Below are 13,142 nucleotides of genomic sequence, written 5' to 3' on the forward strand. Positions count from 1 at the left end.
CAGCACCCTCTTTGTCTTCCTAAGTGCTGGCTTATGGGCAGGCTCTGCCATACCCGACAGAAGTCCCATCTTATGTCATGGTAAGCTAAGGTGTGAGTGATATATTAGGATTCCTTCTTGGAAAAAGATTAGTATTGAAATACAAATGCCAGGCATTTATTTCCTGCTATTGGTGGAGAGCTGCAGCTCCATAGCTGTCCTCTCTAAGACAGAGACTTTACAGAAGAGCTTCTTCAGTACAAGGGCTGTGGGAGTCGTTTTTAGAATGAATGTGTCTTGGACTCTAAGACAAGGATGATGGAATAAGTAGATGAAAGAAATCCTGCAGGACACCTTGGTTAGGAAGTATGTGTACCGTGGAGATCTTAACAGCATGCACATGTAGAGATCTGTGCAAGTGATCGCCATTGTTGTGATGGTGATGGTGGTGGTGGTTGTCCTCATTGTCATTGTGGTTTAGGGTGACTGATGGAAGACCTGTATTACAGGCAGACATAGCAAAATATAGGTAGAATAACTATTGGTATCCAGGGACGAGCTGCCGCTTGTATGGGCTCCAGTAGAATCTAGCTTTCTACTGTTTCTCTCTGAACTAATGTGAAGAAAGAACTGTAGGATACTAGTTTGGGCCTCTGGAACACTCAACATTAGTCAGGTAAGAAAGGAGCCAACCTAGAGAAGTAGACACTCTTCCAGTGATGTAAATAAAGGAAGCACTGTTTCAGCTCAGGGCCTGTTCACTCTGCAACAGGACATATGGCCAAATAGGCACCGTCAGCACGCTGACAGGATGTGAATTCCAAACGTGTGTGTGTTTGTGCTTCCTGCCGTAGGACTGTGGAGTCTAGACAGGATTGGTGGATCGTTCATTACCAGTCAGAGTTTTTACTTTGTAGAGGAGCAGAAAGGAGGTTAGAGACCCAGGGGACAGCTCGGAAGGAGATGTGTTTTGTGGCATCTTCTTCCCTCTTCCCTCTGCCGCTGTCCCTGCAGAATGAAGAGAACCTGAGCAAGATGCAAAGCCAGTTATAGAACGATGACAGCAGAGAGCAGCCAAAGCATGCAGTTTATATGGAATTTATTTTTCTTTACTTATTCTTAAGCAGGAGATTGATTTTAATGAAAATTATATAATTAGGGAATAGATAGTCGAAACCAGGTTAACTACATTGAATTCCAAAGATCTTTAGAGTTACCTTCTAAATGTCCTTTGAACAATATTTTTCAGAAGTAGTCATTTTGAGATGTAGATGTGTTAGTTTTCATTTCCTCCCAGAGTTCCTTTCAGATTTGAAAACCAGTCTACCTCCATCCACAACAGGCATTTCCAACAGACCCAGAAGCTTAAGACCCTCCCAGGCTGTTCACTTGCAGTTGGTACAGCAGAAGTGTAGGTTTTCTACACTTGGGTCTGTGCCCCATTTCACAGAGGTGACATTCCTGTGTGAGTCTTCTGGGCAAGAGCTGACAGAGGCAGAAGGAGAAATGGACGAGCAATAGTTGATATATGAAGGAACGAATAAGAACTGGAAATTAGAGAATGTTCAAAGACAAAGTCAGCAAAGAAAAGAGAATGTTGATGTTTTATTAGTGGAAAATCCTAAGCACATACTATTTAACATCCTCCTGGGTGCTGGAGGTGTATAACATGGCATACCTTGGCTATAGTCGGGAAACTGAAATTTAGAAACTAAAACATCCAACCATGTGTGAATTAAATTAAAAGTGTCTTTGCTGACATCTACAAGGCTAGATATTATTCTCATTTTATTTCCTAATTCATCTAGTCAGTATAATTTTGGTTTCTAGTTATTTCCATTAATCAGCAAAATAAAATTGTATTTTGACGATTCAAAAAAGGTACTGAATACCAATATTAGACCTTGCAGATACCAACAAAGGTAAAGTCAACGTAAACGTATTGCTTTGTATTCTTCATTATTAGAAAACAGAATAGAGTTCGATTAGTTATATGAGATGTTTGAAAATGGATGATAAAGTTTAACACGTAGAAGAAAAATATTGTTTTAAAATAAACAGTAAAATAGAAAAAAAGGCAAACTAGTAATCAATTTGTGGAAAGATAATGAAGAGAAGGATAATGTACTTCAGGATTAAAAAACCAAAACTGTTGAGCCAGTCCCCCAGTGGTGGGCAACGTTTGTGAGGTGGTGGAGAGACTGCTGCTGGGCGCCCTGTGGAGGTGCAGTTTATGATTTATCTGTACACTGGGAACTATTTATCTACATTATTTGGCATCAGACTTCTAACAGCAAGGCCTAGGAAGGGACCAGGCCTCTTCCCTCACTCTCCATCGAGAGAACTCTGCTTTGTAAAACCTGGAAGATTGATTGAAGAGAGCATGTTACTGGAAGGCTGTTCCTCAGGTGGAACTCTCTCCTCAGGAGGGAAAGACAGACTTCAGTCTCCCTGCAGTTTGCTCAACTCTAAAGGGAGGGCCTTGTAAAGGATGTGAAAGTGAAGTGAACATGGAGAAAGTTAGGTGTGCCAGTGAAGTGAAAGGTCTGGAAAATCTTCAATGAGCAAATTCACACCTAAGTCGGGGATATAAAAGGAACAATGACTGTAGTTCTTTCAGAAACACTCTTATATCCAAGGAAGCTGTTTTGCTTTGTTTTGCTGGTTTTGGTTTTGGTTTGGTTTTGCTGGTTTCGGTTTTGGTTTGGTTTTGCTGTTCCTTTTTTTGTTTTGTTTTGGTTTGGTTTGTTTTTTAGACAGGGCCTCACTATGTAACCCTGGCTGGCCTAGAACTTGGTATGTAGACCAGGGTGGCCCTGATCTCACAAAGATCTGCCTGTCTCTATCTTCTAGATGCTGGCAATAAAGGCATGTGTCACCACACCTGCATATTCAAGAAATTTTATTGCTGTATATTTTTAAACTACATTCTTTACATTAAATTGAAGTATATAAAACCATTTGATATGAATTTGTTCTGAAAGGGCAAGTGTGATGCTCACATTGAAAAATACAAAATAGCAAAAAACATGTCAGGAGAATGTAGTCGTCAAAGTCTCAAATATCTACCAGCAAGTAAGAGTTCCTCTGATGACCAAACAGGGCTAACCTTAGAACACAGTGATGACTTAAGTCAGTTACCAGTGCTCATGTTATGTTTCTCAGAGGAAAACCAAATATCTATCAAATGGAAACGAAAGTTTCTTTTCTTATTCCTGAATTTTTGAAAGTTGTTTTTTTGTTTGTTTGTTTTGTTTTACAGGACTAGATTTCTTAATATAGTAAAGCTATCTTCAACCAGCAATCAGACTATTTAAGTGTTTCGAATTATAATTGATATTGCCAGATAGCTACTACCATCATTTTAAGATTTACTTGAAAATGCCTGTATGTGGGTAGTGTGTGTTGTGCTGTCATAACAGTATATCTAAGAACAGAAATTTAGATAAAACCAAGTCTATGTCATAGCCAGGAGACTGGGAAGTCTGAGGCTGAGCACTGCCACCTAGTGGTAGGACGTTCCTGCTGTGTCTTATTTGAGAAAGGCAGAAGAGCACATAGAACAAACTGCCTCACCCGTTCTTTTAAGACCTGTTAGAAAGGGAGAACTCTTATATCCCCATCACCTCTTAAACGTGCTACCTCTTACTTCATTCGCATTGGTAACACATGAATTTGGGAAAAGACATAATTGAAATCATAGAGGCTTAAAATAGTATAGATAACAACATAATAAAACCAGCAATCCTGTTTATTTTTAATCTCCTTTCAGTTTGTAAGTCATATCACCACTTTATTTTTGCAGTTATTACTTTAAAGTTTTATATATTCTTAATATTTTTCTGTTCCACAAAAATGCAGATTTTACATCTTTATTTTTACTATGTAATTAGGACCTGGTTCCCTAGTACTCTTAGTAAATCAAAGGAGCAATTACCTGGCGTATAAAATCTTAATAAATCTGATTATATTTTATGATAGAGTGAATCTTTTTAGCTTCATGTCTGCTTTTTTTGAAACCTCTTAGAGGTATGTGGACCTCCTCTCTACAATATTCAAATAGCAAGGCTAATGATTTAATAAAATGTGTGTTAAGATGCACATTTCTTAAAAAATATTAAGTATGAAAGTAAGTAATTGAATCCAGCAGAAGACACTAAAATGACATGTTTCCATCCTAACGGACGTCTTCCTGATTCAGTTAGCTACAAGAAATATTATAAAATCATAGTGTATGTTTTTCTTTCATTAAGATAAGCTATTATAAAAATCAGCCCCAAACAATTATATAATAAAGGATATTCCATGGTAGTCTAGTGAGAATTCTTTGTGGGAGTTTTAATCTAACTAAGCTGTTTACTCTTGTTACATGGCTATACAGAGTCCTACACACTTCTGGGTTAGGCCCAGTTATAAGTTTCTGTTTATTCTTAGATCATGGATTAACTCTGTCTCATGTGTTAGCAAACATCAAACAAGTTTGTTGAAGAAAGTAAGAACTCTTTCCTTTGAGAAGCTTTAATTCACATAGCTTGACTCTTTAAATTCAATACTCAGATTATTTAGATTGATACTTACACAAATTAGCATGCTATTCAGTTGGAGGTTTATTATTTGACAGTACTTACAGAACCAATTCGTATACCTCTATGATACCAACAGAACAAGATTTGTGAGTGGACCAAATGGTGCTCTAGGCTGAGTCACATAATATAATTTGTTAGTAAAGCCTAGCGAAAGTGGGTGACCAGTATGCTTAGATCGAGGTCCTCAAAGTGAAGTTTAGTCAGAGTGATCTGGTCTGTGACTTTGTGCCTCACGTAGTTTCTAATATTGTGTTATTTTTGTATCTTTAAAAGAGGGCTGAGACTTTCTCTTACACCAATAACTAACTAACTGGGCCATGTTCTGTATGTCATCTAGTTATCAGGCCCAATAGCTAACTAACTGGGCCGTGTTCTGTATGTCATCTAGTTATCAGGCCCAATAACTAACTAACTGGGCCGTGTTCTGTATGTCATCTAGTTATCAGGCCCAATAACTAACTAACTGGGCCGTGTTCTGTATGTCATCTAGTTATCAGGCCCAATAACTAACTAACTGGGCCGTGTTCTGTATGTCATCTAGTTATCAGGCCCAATAACTAACTAACTGGGCCATGTTCTGTATGTCATCTAGTTATCAGGCCCAATAACTAACTAACTGGGCCGTGTTCTGTATGTCATCTAGTTATCAGGCCCAATAACTAACTAACTGGGCCGTGTTCTGTATGTCATCTAGTTATCAGGCCCAATAACTAACTAACTGGGCCATGTTCTGTATGTCATCTAGTTATCAGGCCCAATAGCTAACTAACTGGGCCGTGTTCTGTATGTCATCTAGTTATCAGGCCCAATAACTAACTAACTGGGCCGTGTTCTGTATGTCATCTAGTTATCAGGCTCCTGGTGTTCAGATATCCTTATCATTGTGTGCAAAGCATGAGTATCAGAAGTCCGGAATCCCTACTCTTATCATTGTACGACAAGAATGTGGCATGTTTTGAAGTGTAAGGAGGAGAGTCTGAGAACAGGAAAATCTGGGCATGGTAGCATTGCCTTGTAATCCAGCACTTAGGAGGCAGGGGGTTACCGTTATAGAGGACAGCTTCCAGTAGGTAATGAATTCTAGGCCACTCAGGACTACATAAAACTTACTGCTCCTGCTACTTACTGTTAGAGAGGGGAGGAGAGGAGGGGAGAAAAGAGAGAAAGAGTGAGCAAAAGGGAGAGAGAGAGACAGGCAGACAGAGAGAGGGAGAGAGAGAGAGAGAAAGGGGGAGACAGACTACAAAAACAATGAATGGCCCATTTGAGTCCATCAGGAGCCCCTGAAGCCTGGTCCAGGGTTGGTGTGTCCCCGTCACAGGGCTTTCAGAATTGCTAGCCCTGTCCTCTTGACTGTGAAGGATCCACCCTGTCCCTTTAGAACTCATTGGATCAAATCACAAACAAATATTCTCCCTTATTTGTTTTGTTTATTGTCTTTCTCCACTTATTAGGAGTAAGCCTTAAAGTAACGGGTGTATTTCTGTCGTATTTGCTGCAACATGAACACTCAAAAGTCCTTGACTCCAGTGGCAAACCCAGAAAGGGAATATTTTCCTGAACTTTTAAAATAACTTTATGGTCATAAAAAATCTATAAAGTATATCACAAGGTACATATATTGTGAAGATCTTTGAAGGAAAAAAAATAGCAAATCCCTGCAGATAATGTACTCTGGAGAAAAACGACTTGTCAAATACTTACCTATGTGTTTTACCTTTTTTTTTTTAAGATTTATTTATTTATTTATTTATTTATTTATTTATTTATTTATTTATTATATGTAAGTACACTGTAGCTGTCTTCAGACACTCCAGAAGAGGGCGTCAGATCTTGTTACAGATGGTTGGGAGCCACCATGTGGTTGCTGGGATTTGAACTCCGGACCTTCGGAAGAGCTGAGCCATCTCACCAGCCCGTGTTTTACCTTTTTATTACTACATTCTTCATCTGTTCGTACAAATGAACCTGTTTTATTTTCCTAATATAGGAAAAATCTTACCAGTATACTTTCTGGGTAACTAGAATTGATGAAAATGTAGGTTTGAATTATATAGTCTCAAGGACAGAGATCAAATCCTGTTTCCTAGACTTGGTTGTAATTGTACACTTTTAACCTAACTGTTGTTGATTGTAGATTTGTCCCCTCTAACATTATATTAAAATATTATGCAAGTTTAGTTAAATGGAAAATCAGCTTGCTTTCATTTTTAAAAGATCATGTGTGGTGCTGTACAAAATGAAAGGAGCCAAGAGTTGGCAGGGCTGCATCAGGCAGTCGTCAGTAAGTCTGTCTTACTGCATGCTGCCTCCGAGCATGCTCATGTAGTCATGAGCAGCAGCTTCCTCCTTTGTATTCGTCTCCTTGGCTATGGTTACATTTGGATTCATAAGTAAACAGCATTTCACAGGATCACATTTCAGCCTAGATACTCTTGGGAACTGTGAAAATCATTGGTCTCAACAACCTCACGTACTGTGGAACTATGTACTAGAACTCGCTAAGATACCATATCATCTGTGGGCTGAGTGCATGGATGGCTGCAACAGGCACATAGTAATCAGGGCAGCATGTATGTAACTGTGGGACCAGCATTTATGTAAATGTGGGACCCACAGTAGTCAGGGCAGCATATACATACATAACTGTGGGACCAGCATACATGTAAGTGTGGGACCCACAGTAGTCAGGGTAGCATGTATGTAGCTGTGGGACCAGCTTGGAATGTTTTTTCACAGCGAAGCTGTTAACTATCACTGCTGTGTCCTAAGCCTCCCTGGTGCCTTTGTAGTATATCATTCAGAATCTTCTCTTGCTACTGTTTTCAAATATTGCTAACTACAGTAGACTGTAAACTGTAGCCCAGAACTTCCCTCTCTAGCTGGCTGTGCCTCTGTACTTGTTCCACAGCCCCTTTCCTTAATGTCTTTACCCCCCACTGGCCAGTCTGTTCTCAGCTTTATGAGATCAGCTCTTTACCTTCCACGTCTGTGTAAGATCCTGTGCTATTTGTCTCCCTGCCCTGCTTTATTTGAACTTAACATAATGTCCTCCAGGCTTATCCACACTGTCACAGTTTTTTAGGGCTAAATAAAACTCCGTTGTGTATATGGGCCACATTTTCCGTATTCATTCATTCATCAGTGATTATTTAGGTTGATTCAATATTTTGGCTATTACAAATAGCACTTCAGATAAAACAGGACTGCAGATATCTCTGCACAGTAATTGTTCCTCTTCTAGATATCTACATGATAGTAAGGTTGCCCGCTGCTGGATTACTTCTATTTCTAGGTTTTGTTTTATTTTGTTTTTTGGTTTTTTTTTAGGACCTTGCATATGCTCTTCCATAAAGGTGGTACTAATTATGTCCTCATCTGGTCCCTTCTTTAGTAGTTTTAGAACCTTAATGAAATTGAAAAATACAGTTGCTAGTTACAGAGCAGCTTCATGTGTACCAATGTGTATAAAAAAGAAATCTATAGCCCTTATCTGACTACAAAGAATCCAAAGCAAAGGTTTTATTTTTTCATATTCCCATTTAATGAAATGCTAGGATTTCATGAAACGTTTATAAATTAAATAAACTTTGAATTTTTCAACCTGATGGTTTTAATAACGTGTGTGAGACCAGTGTCTTCAGATCTAATTCAGTTGTTTCTTCAGTCTCCTGCCTGCATTTTCATCTTCTCACCTTACTAACACTTTATGTTTTGGGTAATGATTATAACATTAAAAATGAATAAAATTTGGCTATCTGTAGGCAGAAAGTGAATTTTACTTGTTTGTGACATATTTAAGTATAATCTAAATAAAGGTCTTCTCCCAGTTCCTGTGATCATCATACACAGACTTTTACCTGTTTGCACACTCATTGCTAATGTTTGCCATGTCAAGTGTCTGTGCCTTCAATGAAGCATTTGTTAAAACTTTATCATCTGTCACTTACTCCCAGCACTTAATATATATTCAAATGTGTCATCTTATGAAAGATCTTTGTCTTCACCGAGTTTCTCCAGGCCTTTTACAGCCACTGACATTGTTTATACACTGTTAATCTCAGGGCACGTGTAGAGTGGGAACCAGTGCTTTTGCTCGCAGGAGTGCAAAAGCAGCCACCCTGCAGTGTGCACCAGCCTGTGGTCCTGTGCCTTCTCTGTAATGATGTAGCTCTGTCTCTCCTTTATTCTTTGCAGAGTGCTGCAGCAGCTCCCAGCCCCGTGCTAGGAAACATGCCCCCAGGAGATGGCATGCCAGTAGGTCCCGTGCCACCAGGGTTCTTTCAGGTACTCAGAGTCTTGACTAGGGATGTTAAGGTGGAGGGACCACTGCTTGGTGTTATTAATGGTGATGGAGTAGGACGAGGCTCTTTGAGTTCTTGTAGATTGATTCTTAAGGTAAATGTGATACTGTACAGCCAACTCTTGATTGCTCGGGCTGGTCACTCATATATTCCCTTCCTCTGTTGTATTATTTCTTATGATAATATTAAGTCATTTCATTTGATTAAGAAAGAAAAGAAATGAAAGTACAAATTAGACTATTAAGTTCACCATGGTGAATACTTTGTGGGAAATAACATCTTTAATGTGAAAACGCTCATTTTCAATGTCTGTATTTCTGTAGACTAAGAATAATCAAGATTTGGCTGTATTTTCAAATGTAGCCAAGTCATAATCTATTCACTTAATAAAAATTATAGTTTGTATCAAATACTTGAAATCACCTTTGTAGTTTTTCAACTGGAATATTTATTAATATAATTATATAAAATTTGAAGATCAGATTTTCAATTGTGTATTTAGCTTTTTAAAATTTCAGTACCTGCTCCTTTTATCAATGACAGTAATGATTTTAGAGCTATAATGCATAATTTAAAATTTTTTATAGATCTTTACTTTAAATCTGAGAGAATTCTAACCCAAACCACAGACCCATATAAATTCTGAAGACTTTTTTCTATATGTTAATTTTATCACACTCTTTGAGAAAATTAAGAATTTAGGAGTTAAGAATTGGAGGTGGGAGACATTGCAGTAATATCTAACACACTATCTTGTTAATATGGTATACACCTATAAGCCAAATTGATAATTCCAAAATCCTTGATAATAATTGGTTAGTAATTCATACCATTATTAAGGTACTTGCAGAGATTAACTTGTAAATAATTTTGCAAAATAGATCTATAGAATCAAAAGATCTCATTTAGAACTTCAAACCAACCCTGCATGTTTAGGGAGTATTTATTTGTCTAGCAGCTCTTTATTGTTACTGGAGTAATATGAAAGATGTAAAAGTCATGTTAGAGCCACATTCTACCCTGAGACCCTAAGTACAGCTCTTGGTCATTACACAATCACCACATAAGACAATGATAACAACAGCTAACGTTTAACAGTTGCTTCCTGTGTGCTATGCTTTAGTCTAGTCTACATGCTTTACATAGCTACCAGCTCCCACAGTAGCCAATGTTTAAAGTGTGGATTGCTGATTCTCACAGCGCAGATGGACACACCAAAACACTGGTAAATGGTTTCACAGGAAGTGACAGGGCTGGAATGTTAAATCAAGACAGTCTCCATTTCTGCCATTGAGGTTACCTTTGAAAGTTGATGGCTGTCTGTGACGTGTTTTCAGTCATTTTATTCTTGCTTTACACTCTTAATTCTCACTCAGAAGTGGGTTAGGGAGGGGGTTGGGGAGCCTTCTCTGTGAGACAGTTGAGAGCACAGCGAGTGACACTGTTAGAAGCAAAGGGTGGTTGGGGAGGAAGCACATGTTTGTGCTAGAGCATTATGCCAGGATGGATAAACCTATACATTGTTTTCCACGTTTGTCAGGGTTAACCCCTGTTGCCTATTTTCTTGTAAGAGTAGTCAAAAGAGCTTTAAGTTCCTTTAAATTATTCTGATAGAATTTATGACTGGAAACCTCTAGATTCCACATGCTGTGATTTCTAAAAATCAGCACATATATTGTACAACTTTCTGAGGCTCTTTGTGTTAACAACAAACCAGCTTTAAAAATGAAAGAGTAAAGTGGGAAGTTTTATGATGGCCAAGAAGAAAGAATGATTAAGTCCACCAGAGTTGGAAATGAGTGAGAGTTAAACTGCCCAGCAAAACACGTAGAGGAAAGGCACATCAGACAGCGCTAAACAGGATGCTAGCAATAAGACAAGCAGTATGGTGTGTGCAGGATACACACAGTGTGCAGGAGCGGAGGCAAGGGGTCCTGCACACGAAACTGGAAAGATGTGCTCTAGTCTGTTGAGAAGAGCCTGGAATGGCATGGTAAGAAAGAGCTGAATCTATTTGCCGTGCTTATAGGATCCAGCAGATCTTTTGAGAAAGGCAGTGACCTGGTTGTGCAATTGATTCAGACTTTGTTTAGGCATCTCTGATAAACATGTTTATAACATCCCTGACATCAAAATGCCCAGACTGTGGTGAACTGAGAAAAGAAGTGATTTAAGTATGGGCAAATTTGAAAATAGGCATATTAAATTTGTGGAATGTACACTTGTAGCAAATTAGATCACCACACTCAGTTTTGGGAAAGGTATAGTCAGAAAAGCATTGTCAACATGGAAACTGTAATCGAAATTAATATCTTAAGATGAATGAGGAGCTAGGCAAAGGAAGCAGAGAAAGAAGAGCAGTCAAGGAGGGAGAAATAGTGACAGGAACCCAGAAGGGAAAGGAGTAGACGCCTAGTATTTCAAGCCAGTTGTATCCTGACTAGTTACAGTGGAATGGCTGGTGGTGCTGCGACCTGAGAGGGCCTGAAGGTAGTCCAGAGTCTGAACCTAACCGTAAAGACCATGGCGAGCTGTTAAGAGGAATATCTTTGCCTTTGCATCTTGAAGGGGGAAATAGTTTCAACAATATTAGCCAGAATTCAGTTACAGAAGAGTATGTCTACAAGTGGAGACTATTTCCTAAATAGAACTCAAGAAAGAGTCTTTCTGACAAGATCTGGGACAGTAGGATTAGAAAGAAAGAAATGGTAATTATGTTTGAAAAGCCCCAGTTGATTGCAAATTAGGCATAAAAGAGAAAAATTTGCAAGAACTAAGGAAGATACTGCAGTTCCTGTTTTGGATCTTTGAATAATTGCAGAATTTTTATCAATGTAAAGAAAAATAGGAGATGGAAAAATCTGTGTACATGCAAGTTATTTCTGTTAACCCAAGAAGAATGTTTCAGCCCACCTCAAGGACTTTCCCCATCTATTTAAAATTCATATACACCCAGGATTTTTAAATGTTTCTAAAGTACTGAAAAATTCAATCAGACACTAAAAAGCTGATATCTCTTAGTAATATGGTGATGAGGTTGGCTGCAGTGTTTCCTAGCCAGTTAGTATTGGGTCTCTGCAGTTTGCTAATGAGGAAGCTACCCTTCACACATAGAAGCGTGATAGTAATAATAAGCCGCCGCAGATGAGCATACTTGACATCAAAACACCAGTTTCTGCTCCTATTTCCACAGACATTTCCCTCTGAGAATGGTCCACATCTAGAGGCTTTAGAAAAGAGAATCATTTGTGAGTTCACAGATGAAGACACCCAAGTTCAGCACAGCCAGTGAGCAAGGTTCACTCTAGGAAAGAGCTCCATTGCAAGCAGCCATAGAAGGGCAGGCTGTGGCTCCTCCAGTGACTGGTTCCAGGAGGCTCATGAGCAGGGAAACCCCAGCACTCAGAGCTCTCAGCCGTTTCCCCCCTCTGAGCCTCTGTAGCAGCTGGATTCTGAAAGGCTTAGCTCTTCTGCAAGTTACAGTTAGGTAGAGTGTGCACATACTTCACATTCCCAGGGAGAAACGCAAAACTTAGTGGGCGTAGCATGAATGGGAGATGGACATAAAGAGATTAAAGTATTGGGATTAAATGAATAAAGTTAATAATTTATAATTAGCCTTCTAGGTTAAAGCATAGGTAGTTTTGAGTTGCACTCACTCTATAATCATACTGTAAAAATTACGTTGAAAATAGTCCTCCTATAAATAGGCAAATGTATTTCTTTTATTCCCATTTACACTAAAGAACAGCCCCCTTCTTCCCCTTTCTCTCTCTCTCCCTCTCCCCTTCTTCCTTTCACCCCGTCCTCCTCCTTCCATCCCTCGTTCTTCCTCCCTCTTGGTATAACTTAAATTCATTAGCAAGTAACATTCCTACAAATCTAAACTTAGGATTTCAAAACAAATGCAACTAACTTTAATCCTGAAATCAATATCTGTGATTAATATTCCAGTCATCTAATATGTCCATTAGATTGTTGCCTTCCTTTTTGAGACTTTGTAACCATGGTGTTAGTTACTTTGCTGGCAGGAGAAACCTTCTGGAGGGGACTTACTTTGGCTCACAGTTTGAACGGGACCAGTCTAGCACTGCGGGGAGCATGGCACCTGTGGTGGCCCAGTCCATGGTGCTCGGAGCTTGCTGTGTGTTCATTCACATCTTAGCATCTTAGTGCATCAGGATTAAGAATCAGAAACAACTGGACATGGCTATGGGTTTTATATGATCTCCAAAGTCGCAGCAACCGATCTCTGTCAGTCAGGCTGACTTTC

At 39.0% G+C, this 13,142-nt stretch overlaps 1 protein-coding gene across 26 annotated transcripts in view; it reads left to right on the top strand.

The window, feature by feature from the left end:
* Ssbp2 (single-stranded DNA binding protein 2) overlaps window positions 1-13,142 on the top strand; it is a 245,871-nt gene that overhangs the window by 173,235 nt on the left and 59,494 nt on the right. For 15 of the 26 annotated variants that reach the window (XR_003950464.1, XR_003950463.1, XM_030247373.1 and 12 more), the window contains one exon: window positions 8,763-8,852. The exons of the other annotated variants lie outside the window; for them this stretch is intronic. Coding sequence is in view for 13 of the 15 variants with exons in the window: in XM_006517334.3 (XP_006517397.1) it covers window positions 8,763-8,852 (90 nt within the window). In the remaining 2 variants the exon portion in view is untranslated. The remainder of the gene's footprint in view (window positions 1-8,762; window positions 8,853-13,142) is intronic. 26 annotated transcript variants of the gene reach the window in all.

The sequence above is a fragment of the Mus musculus genome, chromosome 13 (assembly GCF_000001635.26).
Source record: "Mus musculus strain C57BL/6J chromosome 13, GRCm38.p6 C57BL/6J".
Lineage (NCBI taxonomy): Eukaryota > Metazoa > Chordata > Mammalia > Rodentia > Muridae > Mus > Mus musculus.